At 32.3% G+C, this 21,503-nt stretch overlaps 1 protein-coding gene across 1 annotated transcript in view; it reads right to left on the bottom strand.

Moving 5' to 3' along the window:
- Positions 1-21,503, bottom strand: part of MS3_00008544 (uncharacterized protein) — a 53,075-nt gene that overhangs the window by 8,655 nt on the left and 22,917 nt on the right. Inside the window, exons 8-14 of the mRNA XM_035731596.2 lie at positions 16,663-16,803; positions 12,413-12,540; positions 9,992-10,448; positions 7,942-8,022; positions 5,169-5,345; positions 2,848-2,887; positions 10-290 (exon numbers count right to left, since the gene is read on the bottom strand). Of these exons, the coding sequence (XP_035585953.2) occupies positions 10-290; positions 2,848-2,887; positions 5,169-5,345; positions 7,942-8,022; positions 9,992-10,448; positions 12,413-12,540; positions 16,663-16,803 (1,305 nt within the window). The remainder of the gene's footprint in view (positions 1-9; positions 291-2,847; positions 2,888-5,168; positions 5,346-7,941; positions 8,023-9,991; positions 10,449-12,412; positions 12,541-16,662; positions 16,804-21,503) is intronic.

Raw genomic sequence — 21,503 nt, 5'->3', positions numbered from 1 at the left:
AACACATACACTTTGAGTAAATGATATAATTGTTCTTGAGTTAATCGACCCGAATTATATTGATCTAATTCATAGAATTTATTTTCAATTTCATGGGTTTTTGCTTTTAATGCTTCACGAATAATTTGTTCTAATTCTTTCACTGTACGTTGTCTAGGAGGTATGGGATTAACTGATGACTCTTGGATTTCATTATCTGGTTTATATTCAGCTTGTTCGGTTAACAATTGTTGTTTGTCATTGTTTGTATTGTTTGATATGACAGTAGATGATAGGTTAAAGTTGTCAGTCTAAAACAGAAGGCTAACATGTATTCAATAGTCAATAGATTATAAGTTAGTGAAAATAGCTGTTTACATTACAAGATACTTTTATGAGATAACTATTTAATAAGTAATAAAAATAGGCTTTTTTAAGTTAAATCTTATTAAATGAAGTAAATCGAACAAACTTGTATTCGGCAAATACATTTATTTTGATGGAGTTTCCTTCTTTGAGCTGGAAAGGTTAATCCTGAAGCTTTTATTGTTCTTCTGAACAACATTAACAGAACCTTCAAGTAGAGTTAAGGTATTAAAATTTCTCCACATATAACTCACACATCATCCTTTCTAACTTGATAATGTTGACATTTAAATTACCATCACTTGCCTCTTTATTTTAATTGTCTTCCCCTTTGATCTGACTCTTGATCCTGTATTTATTCATGGATTTTCTATCTGGTTGATAAATTACATTGATTTAGATGTGTTTGTGGATTACTGATTGATTTGAGTGCCAAATTTCTTAACATCCTTTCTAACTGAAATTTCAACACTCTCCTAGTCATATGTGTGTCCACAATTGTCTTCAAAGGCGATCGACAATCAGTAAACACATCGAAATCTATCCAATTTATCAACCAACTAGAAAGATTATAGGAAAAATAGGATCAAAAATCAGATTAAAAGGAGATATAATCAAAATAAAGAGGTAATTGATGGCAGATTAAAAAGTCAACAGTAACAGATGAAGATGGAGTTGAACAGAACAATGTATGAGTCATAAGTGAAGAAATTCAAATAATTCATTTCAACCTGAAGTTTGTGTTAATAATATTGTTCAAAAGAACAATAAAAGCTGTATGACCAAACAATTTAATTCAGAGAATGAAACTACAGCCAAATCATCTACTCATATTTATGTGTTTGCCTAGGAACATTCCAATTAAATATCCAAACAAATGTACTCATAGGGTAAGAATAAAACAATATTGATTTGAAAGTTGATTAGGAAAACCTAAATCAAAACAAATAGATACGATCTATTTCAGTTTTTAATAATTAAACAACTAATACAGATTATGGTTATTGTTATTATTGAAAAAAAAGTTTTTTCTGTACATTGGCTAATTCATTTCCAATATAAAAACAATAACAACAAGTCACTACTTTTTTTCTCAATTCAGTAGTCATCACTTCATTTAGAATAATAGTATTAAATCATTCTTTCTTATAATAAGTAGGTTTGTTTACTTTAAAAACAAAACAAAACAAAATATCTTTGTGTTTAAGAACTTTTCAGCACTGGACGACCGTTCTGTCCTGTAATGAGATTTATCAGCAGTGCGTACCCACAACCGAGGGCCTCGAACCTAGGACCTTTGATCTCGTGCACAAACGCTTAACCTCTAGACCACTGAACCGACATCCAACGGTATTAATGTCTAACCTCAACTAATCCACGAAATTGCGCGATTATTTTCTATTGTATTAAGGTAGATACCTGTATCTAGCTGACATGGGTTAGCTCCACTGGTCATGGTTTCTCACTAGAACTCTGAGAATTCTCTCAGGAAGCTAGTCACTAGTGAGCAAATGATAATTATCAGTATGGGCTTGTGGAGATTATTAGGTTTTTAGTGATATTAATTTTCTCATTCAATAAGAGAGATTGTGTATAATAATTTCTCGTCCGTAGATGTTACGTTAGACAATGATGAATATAGATCTAGTAACAGTAATATCATGAATCGAATGAAGTTGAATATATAAATCATTGAATAGCAACATGTTAAGACGAGATCAAATCTGTGGAATCGATTTTTAATTTACTTTAATATTCAATATATTGTCCAGTTTATCTTTAGTGCGGTGTGTGATATTTGTATAACATTAGTTCAGTATAACATCGTTTTGAATGAATCAAATATAATATTTGTTCAGTGTATTATAGATCATTTGTCTTGTATGAATTCAGTAAAGAATACATTTTTTTGTATTTTGCCTAATTTCTGGTAAATGTAATATTTTATGCCACAATAAGACGAAACGGTAGTCCAGTGCTTTCAGGTTTTCCATGGTGGTTTAGCTTCAATTGACTCATGATCTCAACTATTAAAATATTCAGTAAATGTCAGTAAAGTTTGTATAAAAATGTCTATATTTAGTAAATAATTTATTGTCTCGTTTTTATCAGATTGAGTAGAATATTCATTTGTCACCAGTTTTTATTCTACTTGCTTGTGTCGTTTCCTGTTTCAAGTACCCTAGTTATAATACAATGGAACAGTCCAATGGTTAGGAGGTTCTTGTGATATCTGAAGGTCGTAGGTTTTCAGTATTGAGAAATCTCATACTAAGAGGAAACAACAGTCTAATGTTCTGTAGTATTTAACCGTTGTCTAGCTAGAGAGTAGTCCAATTATATAATGCATAGAATATAGAAGTGTGTTTGCAAGTATCATAGAAATCCAACTTATGTTAATTAATCACTCAACTACACTACGAATAACTTATTAAAGTGATTATTTATTCAGGAAACACACAGTTATTATAACACTTTTGTCTCGTCAATAATATGACTAACTTGACATTGATCATTGAGTCCTGGTTCACATGTTTCACTCCTAAAAGATGAAAAAAATTGAAATGATTTAGTCAATTTATTAGCAACACTTTAAAATTTACCGTTGTTGACATTCAGGACTGTAAATCACTGATATACGTTGCTATAAGAGTAGATTGTCTGGTTACAGAGTATGGGAACCCGTTTTTATATAGTTGGTACGTGGCTAGAAGTGGAATCTAGGATGAGACTCGAACCAAACATTTTTCTCTTTAAATGCCAACGTGCTATCCAGATAGCCACTGATATTTTCAACGGGTATGGTGTTTATATTTTTATCATTATTACTATTAAGTTTTTGAATTATGCCGATGTTGAAATGTCAATACGGGCTGATCGAAATTCAGTCCTAAATATCAGCAATGAGGAATTACCATCTCTCATGAATGTCTTCATACCTATTGAGCAAGTGAATAGTCGTCTTGATTATGTAGTTTAATGAACGAGGCGTTGTCGCTTGAAGCTCTAAAGACTGAGTCCGAGTTTTAGCTTAAAACTGAACACTGAAGTAGAGGTACACTCAACTGGCAAGTTTCATATAGGAATAAATGCTCATCTTCAATTACATTGATAGCCACATATGAAATATATAAAAATTTAGACAATTTGCTAAAAAGAAACCTTTTAATGAACTAATACAAAATAACAAATATTTGTGTCCACTATTATATGGATCACTTTCGGAATCTTCGCTACATCATGATGCATATATTCATCTTCAATCACCCTCTTATGTATAAGTATGTGAATATCTGTAGTAACTCTGATTTTCAAATATTTTAGGTTGTAAGCAGCTGATGAAAACCTAACGAAATAAAATGAGTTCATATTCTGCACCAATCTATGTTCTTAATTTCATTGTTGTTTAAATATTCATGTTAATAAATAAAGTAATTTCAATAGTTGAATTCGTGAGTCAATTAAAACTAGACCATCATGGGAAACTTGAAAGCACTGGACTGTCGTTTCGTCTCAGTATGAAACTCTTCAGCAGTGCGCATCCACGATCCAACCTCGTGAATTCAACTATTAAAATTACTTTAATATCCATAAAACCCCTCTCTGATAATAAATAAAGTATTTCAAATAGTCAACTTAATAAGATCATATAATACAAGTTTAGTTCTTCTTATTTAGTTATGACTGTTTTATCTTCACAAATTAAATTACATTTTTTTAAAAATGTAACAGCTGCTATGGAATAAAATGCATTAAAAGTATCAACATTTTAACTATACATTGACTGTATTTGATTTTCCATAGAGAACAAGTCAATTTCTAAAATACATTCTATAACAAGGTGGAAATCATTCAATTTTTTTAAATGCATTTTTGACAACAACTACTTTTAATACTTAAAGTAAATGGTTCTTTAACAATAATTCTGTATCATATGATACATAGAATTATTCCAGTTATTGTGAAATACATTTAAGCAGGAATAAGACATTCTAAACTTGTCATGAAATTGATGTAAATAATCAAGAGAAAATAGTTTAATATAATTGGCATAAATCCCTGAACATAGACTTATTACTAGCCGGACTATATGAATAAGATATTATTGACTATAGTTTGATTGGAGTTAGTGTCACTCATTGTTGTAGCCAGAGATACTGTGTTGGGTTATTAGGACCATGACCTGATTTGTTTTAAAGTTGAGTGACGACAGATCGAATTTCAGGAGGAATGTAACGCCCTTCGAAATTACAAATGTTTCTTGATAATAAATGTTAGGCATATTCATAACTTTCTGTCAAACATATATTAAGCCACTTTTCATCAATTAAAGTTTACCACAATATTGAGTTAAATTCATGATCACGTTGCAACTTAATCGAACTAATTCTATTAGAAAATCGTTAGAAATTTAATAGATAAGGTGAATTTTAATCGCAGAGTGAAATAACTAGAAATCATTGCAAATTGAGAGGAGTCAGACAAGCTATTTTGTTCCAGTCTGGGACCAATCTTAAGTGGTTTGCATTTCTAGTTTCCATCGATTCGCGATTTTATTCAATCATCTAATATCATTAGTCAGCAATTTCTTTAGACTTGAAATGAACTCGACCACGTTGGGGTCAAGGATGGCCATTTTACACATGAACAGGATGTAAAAAAAAGCACCGAACAAACAATTCCCACCAACTCACACTTCCGTCAATAAATTTATACTGTCGTTTAGAAACAAACAAATATTCATTTAGTATGATCTACTACTTGTATCAAATGATAGTAGTATCATTAATCAGACTAAAATCAATGAATAAACGGACATTTACTTTAAATTAAATTGCCGCATAAATTCAGCATATTTCACATTTCCATTCAAATCGAGCGGTAACAAGTTTAAGAATTCATTGAAACTCTCCTTAGTAAACTCATAACCAAAATGATTGAATAAAATAATCCGAAAATTTTCTGGGCTAACAATACCGGAACGTTGCAAATCGAAATTTCTAAAAAATGATGAAGGAAACATCATAATTACCAGTATAGAGTTTAGTGGAGATTGTAGAATCTTAGTTAGACCATCTCTGAAAACCGGGAACCACTGGATGGTTGTTTCATCCTAATATTGGACACATCACTAGTGCACACTCATGACTCCACGACTGGAAATTAAACCCAGGACCTTCGGTCTCGTTCATGGATGCTTATCCTGTGAAACGTATATTTACTGACCACATCCATTTAACGCAATATTTTTGATCATGTTTATTTTCGTGTTGAATATCCTATTTATATACATGTCGTATCATCTTGCTATATTTAAAAGACTCCGATTGTTGAATAGTCGTTCTGTCTCTTTATATACATCTCTATTTGGGGTGAAGTCTCATCATGAGTCTGGATCTTATCGATTACTGTAAGTTGATTTGGTTGATTACATCATAACATGAGATTGATCATATATGTGGGTATCAAGATTAGACAATTTTTCGGTCAAGTTAGTTACGTTATATGTAACCATCAGTTTAAGTAATACAATGAATTTTTTTAGAGCTGTATACTTTTGAAGAAGTTGATGATTTACAATTCAGGTTTATTTTATTTTTTTTCTAGTCTGTTATCCTCTCTAAGCAAAATGTTTCACTTCGGTTAAATATTCAGTCGTTATTATGATTCAACTCATGACGTTACTAATTGTACAGTAAAGGTAATATTTGTGATTATGATTATTTTTACCGTCGAAAATTCATTTTAAGTAAATCCTACCAATAATGAAACTGCTGAGTAATAAAATACGGACTATCTAAAACATAAAAGCCCATAATAATATTTAAAAGTTATCTTATCACCTCATTCACTTCGTAAAAATCGCCATCTGGCGAGAACACATGGTCTTCATTGTGATGTACATTGTTTGGAGATAATTCTGTATGTGAATGCGTTGGATGTAGTCAGATGAAAGCCACAAACTTCATGTTAGTCATAACTCATAAGCATGGCATTTCATTAAAATAAAATTAGTCAGGGGTTGAAAACTGATTAGTGTAAACTCCTCTTTTCTACAGGAAATCTTTCGAGGCATAAATAACTCAATGACAATATATTGACTATGACATTGGTTACTTGAATATTACGGATACGTCTTAGTGTTGATTTCTGATCAAACCAGGAAATACCATTGATTAACTTCAACTATTTAATGTTAGACAAAATATAATTCGAATTAGGATCTAGTTGAGCAAATCATCATATTTCGAATTAATCTATACATTCCTATTATCACTAAATGGTAGGTAACAATTTAGTATACAACTATTTATAAGGAGTTTGCGTATATCAATAAGTTTGGATATAATGAATAGGTTTTATCAACGTTATCTTCTTACAAATGAAGTCTATAACTGAGATAATCATATCTGATATACAAACAAATGAATTGAAAGAAACATAAATTAGCATGTAAATAACTTCCAACAAAACACAAAGTCCATGTTTACTATACCAAATAAAAATAGACGACGAAACTATAATTTATGGACGAAGCAATCAGATTTAAGATAGCATGTCTTAGATTCTGGCGCGAGATTTATACACTCATTTGGCTAAATATCATTTTGGCATTATAGCTAATGTCAGTTCATGATGAAAACATTGAATATAATTTCTAACCCTAACGTTCAACTGTAAATCCTAATCCTAATTCCTCACACTAATATATAACCCCCCTATTTAACCATGGTAAGTAGGTGGACATTTCAAGGTCATTTCAACACTGCTCAAAGGTTATCCATAAATTATAGTCTCAGCAAATAAACGAGATTTTCATTCATTTATCTCATATGTATATATTTATGTATTTATCGAATAAAGTAGGCAGATACACAAAATATATTTAATTAATTATAATATTAAAGACAATTACGTAATTTATCAAAAGGGGGTTCTGTGAAGATGTTTATTAATTTAATGGTTGAATTCATCAGTCAATTAAAGCTAAACCACCATGGAAAATTTGGAAGCACTGAACGATTGTTTTGTCCTAGTATACAACTCCTCATCAGCCACAATTGATTGATTACTGGGTGGTGATCATTGTCATGTGTGTCAAGTCCTTCCTAGTGCAGATCGAGTGCTATCGACCAAGTTACAATATGGCCACCAGGCTAGGTGATTCAACATTGCGTGCGCTATGTTGAGATAAGATGATGGTTGGAGGAAGTCAATAGGAAACTGTGAAGCTGGGTGACACAGGATCGAATCCGCCAGGGAGCACCAGTTTCCTGAAGATTACAGGTACACCTTACTGACTAGTGACTAGTAGCACGAAACCCGGGTCCAGGGTTTCCTGTTGACTACCTCCAACCACCATCTTAACTCCTCAGTAGTGCGAATCCACGATCTCGCTCGGCGAGATTCGAACCCAGGACCTACCGGCCTCGCGTACAAACACTTAACGTCTAGACCGCTGAGCCGGCAACCAGTGTTGTTAATATCTAACTTCAACCGTCCAATGCTTCTAGATTTTCATTAAAACAACTATTTGTGTTATACAGTTACACTAATAGATTTAATAACATTATAAATATTTAACATTAAACATACCTAAATGTATTGAGTGAAGTTAAAAAGTCTCGATGAAATTTTCGTATTAATTCATGTTCAAGTTGTATAATATTTTCATTTCTATATTTAGAAAGTAGGAAAAAAATAAGACAGATCAGTTGACAGTCTGTTGAATGTCTTGAATGAAGGTTAATTATAATAATAATAATAATAATAATCTATATTAAACTATAAATGCATCAGTTAAATATTAAATATTATTTCCATGTCAATAATTGAATGTAAAGTAATGGGAAAAGTTTTACATCTATCATTTTGATAATAATATAACTTATCAAATGTACATGGCTTTGTGCTACACTTTATGGACGATGACTAGTTATACTACTTGGATGAACGTCAACATAAATATTTGGAAAGGAACTTTAACCTAAAACTTAGGGGGGGGGGGTAAGAAGTTGAATGTCTCACTCATAAGCTATCGATCTAAACGATGACATTATGTTGTTCTACTACATACAAGTAACATACTTATATATGTCTAGAGAACATAAACAATAACCTAAGAATTTTGCGGGTAGGATGTATCTCCAGTTGATTGGTCATTGAAAAGCAACCAGTATTATGTTTATTTTATCATTTTTGGTGCTAGTCAAACTGTATCGATCAAGTTTTAATGTGGCTACGTGTCTAACTGACTCGACAGTGGGTGGAATATGTTGAGATGTTAGGTGGTTAGAGTTAGTCAATTGGAAACCCTGTGCCTAGGTTTTTTGTAAGATAAATAGTCACTACTCAGTGATCATTTACGTGTAAATACATCGTAGACGTACAGGATTTAAGTAGGAGCACGAAAGGCTCAGTGATAACATTTCTGACTATGAAGCTGGGGGACATAGGATCGGATCTACTAGGGAGCGCTAATTCCTTCAAAATTGCAGATATTCCTTGTAGATGAGTGCTAAATAGCAAGAAACCTGGGTCAATCAGGGCTTTCTGCTGACTTCCTTTGACCACTAAATATCCTGTATATATACATGGAATGAATATCAATTACCAATGAATAATAACTAAGCGATCTGAAGCTTAAGAGCTCTCCTTGAAATTTGACGATCCTGAGTTCGATTCCTGGAGAAAACTAATTGATTTTGTGAAGAGTTTTGTATATCTTAAAACTTATTTTACTTCATAAACCTAAGATAATCAAAGAATTTTCATTAACATAAAGGATTTGCGAAGACTGTTGATTAAATCATGAGCTGATCTTAGTTAGACAATCATAGACAACTAAGAAGCACTGGATATCTGAAGTTTACGTTACAGACAGATATTAATTAAATGTTTTAATTGAAAAATTTACTGAAAATCAGTGATTCATCACTGGTGTACACCGATAACATCACAAAGGATCAACTTTGAAACATTCAGTACTTGCTATGAGTTTAGAAATCAATGAATCACAATTTGAAATTTAGTTAGTTTGTGATGAAAATTACTTTCTCCTTTGAGATAATTATGATTAATTTATATTGATATATAAAGCAAAATAACATAAGGTTTACCTAAATGAACTAGATATTAGGTATTGGCTAATAACCTGTAGAAAAATATGCATATTGTATATATTGTAAAAAGAATTATTTTCCTACTATGGAATAGATAAGCTTTGGTTTGCAGTGGAATTCAGGTTTTGTGTTCGGTTCAGTATTAGACTAGTCAAGTGAATGTACCCTTATCATAGTCTTGGTATTCACATTGGGACTTGGACTCAATTCAAATGCCTAGTGCTCTGTCCACTGAATTACTGACTTCTGTTAACCACTAACACATTCAACAGGTATGATGTTAATATTAATATTGATATTTCTTTGAATTATCCTATCGTTACTATTCTATTTGACTGATATGGTTATTTTTTTTGTCACTTTTGTCACTTTTCTCTCTATGTACTATGATGTATAGTTTGACTATTTGAATCTAATGCACATCACTTAACATTCCTATATAGATATATTTTTCAGAATATCTATAGTTTTTACTAAGCTTCATAGAAAAAACAACAACAACAGATCAACTATTTAAAACTTACTGTTCACCGGTAGATCCTTTTCTAGTCATTAATGTATATGTTAACATTTGATGTAATACACCAGCTTCAGAACGATCTTGAAAACGTCGAAATAATTCAGCATATGGTAATAATCCTTTATTTGTAATTGTTAAACCATAACGTGTAAAAAATGAACCAAGTTGTATTTTTTCTAATTTAGTTAATTTTAAATATTTTAATGTTTCTAAAAATATATCCGAATTTGTATAACCATATGGGATATTATATAAATCATTATTTAAAGTAATTGAATTTGCCTCATATTTATGAATATATTGTTTTGTACAATGTTCAATAGCTTTACATACATTTCGATAACCTTTATTAAATAGTTTAATTAAATTAGGAATAATTTTATTTACTGAAGAGAATTTTTGTTTATTTGATGATGGTGATGATGATGATGATGACGATTTCATGGTGTTATCGGTGATAGCTAAGATGCCAGAAAGAAATAAGAATGAAGTGAATAAAAGAAGAAGAAATATTTATTGATAAATTAAAGCTTGGTTTCATTATATTTAAAAATAGAAATGTCATTATAGTTGCTAATTTGTGTTAATCTTACATCTGTTGGTTAGACACGTGTACAGTGTGTTTTCATGTATGAATTTCCATCCAAAGATTAACTAATAAGCGTTTATTCATGAAATTGAACAAATATTTGAATGAAATCGCATTAGTTACAGAGTATATAGTACATCTAATTCATTCATTCAGGCCCCCAAATGCCCTGATACGGTCGAAAGTGAGGAGAGTTAGCTCTCTCTCTCTAAATGCTCTCACATGGCCACGTGTGAAGACAAAAAGCGGATGTCTGGAGCTTTAACCGTGTTGGTGGAAACGGAGAGTCCACCTTGGAAGTTGAAAAACCACAATTCCAAACCAATGGTGCATATGGGCTTCGGGATCCTGAGGGAACAAATGGCATATGAACCAATCGTTGGTCACCGGCTACCATGGAATTGCATCACCTGACGTTGCTCCACTGCCTTGTGGATCAGACCTTTAGGTCGAAGGCCCCAGTTGTGGCCCCTCTAAATGAACCACCTGCTTCTGTCTGGGCACCTGAGTAGTATCCCAGCCATCACACAAATCGAATGATGAAGTGTGGTGCATATCTATTTGGTGCCTCTTTGTACCACTGTTTATATGTTTATATAAATAAATATGAATAAGTACATCTCATTCATCAGATAATGAGTGATATCCAAATACGTTTACAAACTAACCAAATCCTACTTTCCAAATGGTATCAATGTAATAATAATAAGTAATTCCATATTATAAATATTACAGGTGTCTTTTGAACTTACCATTTACTGTTTCATGTTCTTTGTTTAATTACCAGACCAATTAAATGAAATTAGTTTAAATATAGTGATATACACTTCTAAATGGGATGATAGTTGCCTTATTAATTATAACTTAGTAATGAAAATATAAAAGTACCTATAAATCTTACTACTACCCAGTACAAATCAAAATTCGTTATTATCGTCAGTAGAGGCGGAAATAATATTTATTTTTTCTAGAAACTATGGTCGTTAAAGTTCATTATTCTTGGTAGATGATGTTGTAAGGTTTGAAGTGACAAAAGAAATGTGATCACGCTAAGCAAACAGGCAATGATCTAAACATAACTAATCTTCTGGATCTTTGTATTAGCCAGTATTTAATATGATTGGGTAATCAATTTTTCTTTTCGAAAAACACAATAACAGTGTTTTCATCCTAAGAGCCAAACTTTAAGTAACAGACTCCTTATGAAATGTAAGTTTACGGGGAATGTTCAATCTGAAGTCATTATAAGTAATTCTTAGCATAAGCTTAAAAACGGTAAAAATAGTGCGATTCAATGTATGTTTGTGTTATCCCTATTTAAGGCTCCATAAGTGTACACGAAAACATATCTATATGAAATGATGTTCGTATTACATCTTAGATAGTCCAAAGTTAGACATATGGACCGATGAATTCTAGTTTTTACTATGAGGTTGTGTTCACTGTTGAATGTTATTGAGAATTTTACTGAGCAATCAAATACAACCATTGGAATCTAGAAAGTTTTGGACAGCTGCGTTTATTTTGACATAGGAACCTTCAGCACTGCTCATTCACGAACCTATACGAAGAGTCGAACTCAGGACTGTCAGGTTTTACGAAGAGCGTTTAGCTTATAGATTACTGAGTCGGTTTTTAATGAGTTACATTTCTATCTCCATCTAATTAGCTATATTACTATTGATGAGTAGCATGGTTGGACTTCACTAGTCACATTTCTCCAATAAATCTCAGGGAAGTAGTATATTTTTCAAATAGAACATACAATATCCTATTTATAATTATATAAGAGACATAAATCTATATTATACATATCAAGTTTTGTTTCTAACTAACCTAACAGTGTGTCGTTAGACTGTAGTTGATTGTTGTTGTGAGCACTACTATTATCACTATTATTTCTTAAATTCATATGGTTCAGAAAACATTCAATTGGTAGGTTTGGCTCATTTTTTGGGCTTAATCTAAAATTGAGAAAATCAAACATATAAATACAATTACATTTTAACATATCATTTTAAACTTATGCAGTGAATATTTACGGAATAAAAATATTTTCCGTTCGCTACAATATATCATTTTTACTTAGTATCCTTTGTCCAACCTGAATATTCCTCAATTGATGATCTCAACATATACCAACAGTTCTTCAAGAGCATCTGTGATCAAATACTACAGTAACCTATGAATATACCCATTTTTTAAGGAATACATTTAACATTCACTAAGCATCACGAATGATTGGTTAATACGACTTTAGGTTTTCAGTTAATATGAGGAAACCTTGTTAATGAGGCCCAACTACTTTGAATACTAAATAAAGCTACTTTAGTTGATCGGGGTATGGAAATAGTTTTTATTTATGACAATATATTACTACTTTACGACAATACAACCGTTAACCAAGATCATACTAACAATGGATAGGACAATCGATCGATATGCTGTACATAGAATAGAATCACGTTTCACCAGATACACGATTCATAACCAAATATTAGGAATCAGAGTATACACTAGAAAATGTTTACAATTATATTTAGTCAACACTCAGTGAGTCAAGAGTAAAAGTCAATAAAAGGAAAGGAAATCACATTAAATATTCAGTAATTCGAGTGTCTGTCAGTTTAAGTTCATTGACCAATCACATCTCAGTTTTATTAGCCGTACATCAGACATTGGAATTTACAAATTGTTTAATTTGCATTTTAAATCAACCTTTTTGATGTTACTTAGGTTGAATAGTTCAATAATGTAGATAATAGATTCATAAATTTATTGTGATTTATCTATAGGATCTGGAATAACAATCAACTTCTATTGCTAAAACGTGACAACTATTTGAAATCAAACTAATATACGACCCAATGTTTCACTAAGCAATCTGATTCGAGCTTTTTTAAAAAAAATATGATCAAACATCAATAATTATCGAATATAAATAGGTACATGATTCTCTGGAAGTGGATAGGACACACATTGAGGAAAGCACCCAACTGCGTCACAAGGCAAGCCCTCACATGGTATCCTCAAGGTCAAAGGAAAAGAGGACGACCAACGAACACATTACTCTAAGAAATGGAGACAGACACGAGAAGAATGAACAACAACTGGATAGAACTAGAAAGGAAGGTTCAGGACAGAGTGAGTTGGAGGATGCTGGTCGGCGGCCTATGCTCCATTAGGAGTAACAGGCGTAAGTGAGTAAGTAAGTAAGTAAATAAGTAATGATTCTCTGATTAACCGTATGCCAAACAGGTCATCCAGTCATGTGAATAATGTTGAAAGTAAGAATTTCGGTGTAGTACATATAAGCTATCTGGTGTGTAAAGAAAAGTGTGAGGGTGAGAGAATAAATTTTATTGACTATACATATCTTTTGGACATAACTCCTAATGATCTTGTAGAATTGGAAGATCTACAAGTGAAATCAGCAATTTTCAATAATCACCAAAGTGATATTAGAAATATCAAAATAATTCAGAAAGGTTTTCCCAACTATAAAAAGATGAGAGTAGTCGAAACGTTACACATAATGCTAACTACCTCTGGACTCAATAGGAAAGAAGGCCTGAATATTCATCTAATCTGGAATGTTTATTCAAACGACCACATATGACCTAATTTATTTTCCATACAATCTATACACATACATATATACATTCAATTTCAGCTCCACTGCTTCGAATTACATTTTTCAAACCCACCTTCTTACTCACAAATTAATACAATGGAATGTCATTCAAATTCACCTTGATCAAAAATTACTTAACACTGACATACTCAGACCTAAAAATATTCTGTATTGCTTCCCATTGTACTATTTAAACTTGTGTTAATTTTATTTTAATCATTTATTTACTCTGAAGAAGTGGCTTAAATAAAGTTACAAAACGTCAGAAATACAATTTTCTACTCATTGGGTTATCACAAATGGTATATACATTTATGATTAATTTTCTACCCAATGTTCAACTTATTTAAAACTATCAAGTTCAACTTTCTCACTAATACCCACAATTAAGTCGGACAATTTTTAGTGACCCGAGATCTGACTCCAATTGGATCGTATGCTGATTGCTATTGAGGTATACGTGTCGCCTATTCTCGTATATAATTTCGACTTATATCATTTTAGTGAATAATGGAATTAAATAAGTCAAATACAAGAATGGATTTTCGAATACATATATTTTGTGCACTCACTGATCTGGGCAGATAATCAGAGGAATGAAGCGAAAGAAGCGAAGAGAAGAGAGCAACGCGAAATGGCGCGCAGTGAAGAAGGCGAACAAACCTATTCGATTTAACCAAGCGTTAATCGATATTTGTAGTCATACAAAAATAAGCTACAGACATATGATGAATAGGATAATAAATGTACACACACACACGCTCATATAAAAACACTCAAGGTTGACAAGCAAATAATTAACATGGTCAAAACGTGACTCAAGAATAATGGATAAATTGACCTGTCCAGAAGCTAGAATAAGTTATATAAGCTTAACATAGTAACTGACACAAAAAATTCACTCCGCATTCTAGTCGATGCTTCTTTAGATAGTACTTTGAACATATATTACTTAAAGAAAATTCTTGAAGTGCCTCAGACTAGACTTTGGAGTTATTTCTGTATTCAATTATTAGAAAACTTGTAATTTATATTTAGACAAAATTTCTAATATCTATCTTGTAATTCTTACATAATTGCTATAATACTGACTTTCCATTAGAATAATTTCTTAATTAATACAATCCATTGTCTTTCAATTACTCAATATTATTTTACAATCATTCTGTTATTACAAAATTATTACATAATGCACCTATTCTACGACTATTAGTGTCAAGCCATGATGAAAAATTGATTGAAGAGAAATTTCTTGACTGTATTCATTCTTTTTACTTAATGTCAAAATGGGAATTTTCATTAAACTGAAACTTTCTTAGAATGGAGGAAATTGATAAATAGAAAGCTATAAGAATGTAAATTGTTTTTAATTGAAATAAATGCATTCGACACATTGTGTTCTATGATTTAGATGACCTTTTGTGAAGCTCTCATTATCAGTTGGGAGAGTGCTATAATTGATTTCAAAGTAAAAGAAGAAATGAAGTTCTCCAAGATCATTAGTATAGACTGCTTATGGATTCAGTCTATCAATAAGTCACGCTCAATGTAAGGCCTAGCAAGATCATGTACCGCTTCGAGCTATATTTCCTTATATCGATATAACAAGATGGATAATTAAGAGAAGAGAAAGTGGTAAACTGTAGCTATTAATAGATTTCATATCCCAAACCATATTTCTGATTATAGTTTGAACACAAAAATATTGGTACAATAGGGCACCGAATATATATGCACCACACTTCATCATTCGATTTGTGTGATGGCTGGGATACTACTCAGGTGCCCAGACAGAAGCAGGTGGTTCATTTAGAGGGGCCACAACTGGGGCCTTCGACCTAAAGGTCTGATCCACAAGGCAGTGGAGCAACGTCAGGTGACCAACGATTGGTTCATATGCCATTTGTTCCCTCAGGATCCTGGAGCGCATATGCACCATTGATTTTCCAACTTCCAAGGTGGACTCTCCGTTTCCATCAACACGGTTAAAGCTCCGGACATTGGCTTTTCGTCTTGACAGTTTTATAGACAACATCCCCTCCACGAGAATGCAGTGAGTAGGACATCCCTGGCATTGGTTGTATGCACGTGGCCATGTGAGAGCATTTGGAGAGGGAGTGGTGACTCTCCCCACTCTCGGTCGTACCATAGAATTTGGGGGCAAGATTTGATTTAAGAATTCTCAACACAAATTATCTAGTATTACAATGAAAATGTCTATACTTATAAGCATTTAACTTATGAATATTAGAAAAATCTATGTCATAAGTATTTAAACAATGATCAACTATCATTAACATTCATTGGTATATATTTACGATCACTCTTGTTCCTGTAATATCTCGTTTTATCACTGAATCAAATTGACATATGAATAAACTAACATTTATGATAATAAATATACAAATTGAAGTCAACTATAGCCAACCTAGTTCATTTATATCTTATTTACCTTTTCCAAAATCTTAAAAATTCACTATTAGATAAATATAATCCAAGTCGAGAAAGTTGATGAAAGAATTCATCACGTTGAATTAATTGATTCTGTTCATTGAGATTGTTTAAATTGAATAAATTATCTAATTGAAGTGTACTGAAAATAAATATTAAAAAAAGATAATAAATCAATACTACGAAAATGGATTCAATGTAAGTAAAAGAGTTTTTCGAACAGACTGATAAGTAAGTTGAGTATTTATATGGTTAAGGTTTCAATAAACTTTGATATTCTTCCTAGTAAACACTTATATACAACTACAAAGATTGAATTAATTGTGTTCTTGATAATCATCTACCCTCATTAGGTCGTTTGACCTGATTGATTATTATTATTTATTTGGAACATGCTTATCTAGACTAACTTGTAGATCATGATTACCAATGCCTATCTATGTGCATCAGCAGACACATTTAGAGAACAGACTAATAAATTATTGATTGAGATCTTGAACTGATTGGTGTTAGACCAACATTGAAAACCTGGAAGCACTGGATGGCTATTCGCGCGCGAGACTGAAGGCCCTGGGTTCGAATTCCGCGGGCGGGATCGTAGATGCACACTGTTGAAAAGTCCCATAATAGGACGAAACGGCCGTTTAGTGCTTCCAGGTTTTTAATGGTGGTCTAACATCAATCGCTTCAAGATCTCAATCAATAACTTAATAATCTCCACAACCCAAGATTAATAAATAACTACTGAGGAGTACCATAGCAGGACAAAGCAGCAGCCATCCAGTGCTTTCATTTTTTGAATGGAAGTTTAGCTAATATCGGTTCGTGACTTAAGCTATGATAATAAATTAGCATATGACAGTTATTCGATTTAACACATAATATTACTGGTAATATAAATGAATACATTATTAAGGTAATCAAAGAATTCACACCATTTAATAAATATTATCAGATTACTTTAAACACGGACAATTTTAAGAGTTTGTCCTCTCATGAAAAGCAATCTGAATTTACCGAATGTATTTTAATATAACATTTTTTTGGTAAAATATGAGAACCATACAGTAAATACTTCATTTGCAAAATATCCGTTAATTATCTCACACTACATTGTTCCTTCGTTTTCATACCAATCACTCTCTGTTGTCGTTCTCTCCTCTCCGATTTTCTCAACCTTCTGCTACCAGGCATTCCACTTTCGATTTATGACAGATACTACTAATATCTGTTGACATCAGTAGCACACACCACGATATGATTATTTCATTTTTGAGAAAGCTATAATTACCGAATGACATCAATCGAAGAATTAAGGAAGCACTAAGAGGTTGCTTTGTTTTTTATCTAAAACTACTCCGTAATCCACACTCATAACCTAATCAGATTTTGAACATGTAAATTTCAGTTATTTTAATAAACATGCTGCAATATAAATCACTGAATTGAATGATCTATATTTTCAGTTTGAGTTAATTCATGATATAACTTGGCGTCCATCCAATATTATTGGTGATAGCCATCTTACTACTGAAGTATTGGAACCTTACCATTAGTAATAAAAGATTTTGACATTTTTCTGGTAGACTTCGTGTTCATGATTGTCTGCATGCATCAGTACTAATGATAGCACATCATGTTACCACACTACTAATTTATCTTCATTTATAAAAGGGTGGAAAAGCAACCAGCTTTTATAATGAAATACTTGTCTTATTTGGACCAATACATTTGATGAATGATGTCCACTACCCTCACCACTACACCCGACCGTTGTTGCCACCATGACGTTGTGGTTGGGCTGGCCTATCTTGATAAACCAATCGAGCTATACTGTCTAGAAAAATCGCCCCTCAAGGTCCTACCATGCCAGGCAGGTCGACTGAAGAACGGTAAGACTAAAAGCAGTAAGTCCAAGGTCCGAAGGAGAAGTCGTACTGATGACTGTACAGAGGTGTGACGGTAGCAAGGTGTTTCCGTCAGATAACTAGCATAACAATGATGCTTCCTTCTTACAAAGGAAGGGTGTGGTTAAAAAATGTCGACCCAAAAAATGCACACCTCGCCCTGTCCCACAGATATTCGTCTCCGGCGGTAAGGCCTCAACAAGTACGGACTTACTTACCTACTTACGCCTGTCGCCCCTCGTGAAAGAACACAGGCCATCCACCAGCATCACAAGTACGGAGCTAACACAAAAATTGTCCACAAAAAGTCGTGTATCACTGGCCTCAAGCAGTTGTCCCTTAGGAACTGCGGTCACGCTCTCAGCTCACTAAGACCAACTCTAACCCAATTTCCTTCTCAGGTACCTCTAGAAGAACATTTCCACACTGTGGGAAACCGGGAAGTGACAACCGCCCTCATACATCTAACAACACTCAAGACGACTGACTTGCTACTATCACTACTACTCAAATTGTTATTGTGGTTGTGTTTCAATATTGTTTCTGTTTGCGAATTAGATTCTTATCACATTTCTCATATAATTTTTTTAGTGAAGCCAATATCGGTATTTTTTCCAAAACCATCAGGGAAATAATACAACCAAGAAAGCAATTCATATTGAATGACAGAGTTTACTTGTTTAATAGAGGTAGATTCATCACATATGATAAACTAAAAATAAGACTGATACATCAATACACCAAGCAAATGTAAACACTGTAAATTTGTAAAGGGAGAAATTTATAAATTATGTAAATCTGTCATAATTTTAATCATTTATCATATAAATAATGTAAATAAAACGGTGAAGTAATTCAATATTAGTGATGAGTAAACTACAGTAAATTGAAGTAACCATAATTTCATTATAGAAATTAACTAAAGTAAAGTAGATAGGAAGCTTTATTTCGAAAGATTGTTCATGTAGAGAAAACAAGGATATTTATTGGATTATAAGTGAGTGAGCTTTGGTTTCTAGAAAGTTTTAAAAGATATGCTAAGAGTAGTAAAAAGTCTAACCTGGCTAAAGAAACAATAATCAGTCGTTTTTAAGATCTTTCTTTGAAGTTACCAAAGAACGTAAATTGATCGAAGTCTTTTGAAAATTTTCTTTAGCTTTTAAAAACGTTTCCAAATAATTTTTGAGGAATAGTCATACTGTAACTGAAAACTACGGAGTTCATTAGCATTTCTTTTAATCTTTCCTTTTATCGTAGATAACCAACCACATCAGTTGAGAACTCGGAAAAACCTGGGTTTGATGACGTATGCAGCCATAAGCTACATACTGTTGGTGAGCCTAGATGTGGGTAGAAACCACCACCCATCCCTTCAGAGCTTAACGTTATTCCTTAACTAATGTTACTTTGAGATTGAAATTATTCTCATATGTTTGATTTTAAGTTGGTAGAGGTAACTGATTATGTTATCTCCTTATCGGTTCCGTTCTATCCGCGATCTTAATGGTTATACTTGGAAAAGGGAATCATTGCAGTTCCCACAAAACGAAGTGAAACACAAAAACTGGCATAAATGAAGATTTAAAAACTCTCCAAAGGCACATTCCTAAAACAAGTCATCATTGAACAGAATACCTTCATTTGTGTACTGATTTTACATACACGTGATGATTAGATAATAAGCACCATGTGAATCAAAGGATACATAGGGCTAATGCGAAATTGATACAAAGTTCATACAGGATAATACAAAGAATATAATTATCACACTGAGCGAAAATTCATACCTATCATACTTAACTAAATTTACACTTAATTGGTACAAACATGATGACCTGAAGGAATGTTATATTAAGAAAAGTTAAACCAATGTTATACTGACTAAAGTGCTACATTAAGAATAAAACTTATGTCAAAATGCCACATTCGAAATAAAATTACTGTCATAAACTGTTACATTGAATTACAGAAACCATTAACTAACCTTTTTATCTTAACTTATCAAACAATAAGTTATGAACAAAATTACTCTGCTAGTTGACACTTTTCTGTATTGAATGACACTCTCGTTATAATATAAATTAACTGGATTGTAGAAGATTGTAGATGACTGGATTCTAATATAGTGCTTCAGTGATATTATACTGACAGCAAAATACGGAGATTCGATTTTATAGTCCATATAGAGGTGAAATAAATTTTCGAAAATTTTCAAACTAACACAATGTAACTGTCTAGTGTTTTCTAGCATTTAATAGTTTATCAGATTGTTTCAATTGCTAATTCAGATCCTCTTTTGAAGTGAATTTGCATGAAGGGAAGATGACTACTTTTTCTCGGTGTCAGTGTTTCAGTACTAATCAATAATGTTATTGGTCACCAGCATAGACTACCAAAGTCTTCCAGAATGTGATGAAATGAAATACCAGGTTTGAAGTCGTCTATCATAATTACCTTGATTATTGTCCTGTCTACAATGTTGATCAATTACTGTCAATCAAATTTAGTATAATACCACTAAGTTAATTGTTATGTTAGCATATGGTATATATGGTATTCATCTTTTTGATCAGTTCGTCATATAATGGATAGTCGTTTACTTCAGACTGAATGTGTATTAGGTGGGATAGAATCTGTGGATTGCTACTTTTAAATATTCAAAACTCTCTACTGTTTTTATAGTAATCAATCTCGATTTATTTTATCTATCATACTATTCTTGTAAATTCAGTCAGGACCAACAGACAATGTTACCTAACTCTACATGGAATAGTTGTTTTGAAACTGTTTAGTAATAATAATAAATAATGAAATAATTAAATTCAGAAGCGGTTTGGTGGATATTATAGTAATTTTAGTAGTTGAGACCATGAGTCAGTTGAAGTTAGACCACTATGAAAAACCTGGAAACACTGGACGGCCGATTCGTCCCACT

This window comes from Schistosoma haematobium, chromosome 6, assembly GCF_000699445.3.
Source record: "Schistosoma haematobium chromosome 6, whole genome shotgun sequence".
Lineage (NCBI taxonomy): Eukaryota > Metazoa > Platyhelminthes > Trematoda > Strigeidida > Schistosomatidae > Schistosoma > Schistosoma haematobium.
The sequence above is the reverse complement of the archived record's forward strand: the minus strand, read 5'-3'. Positions and strand labels throughout refer to the sequence as shown.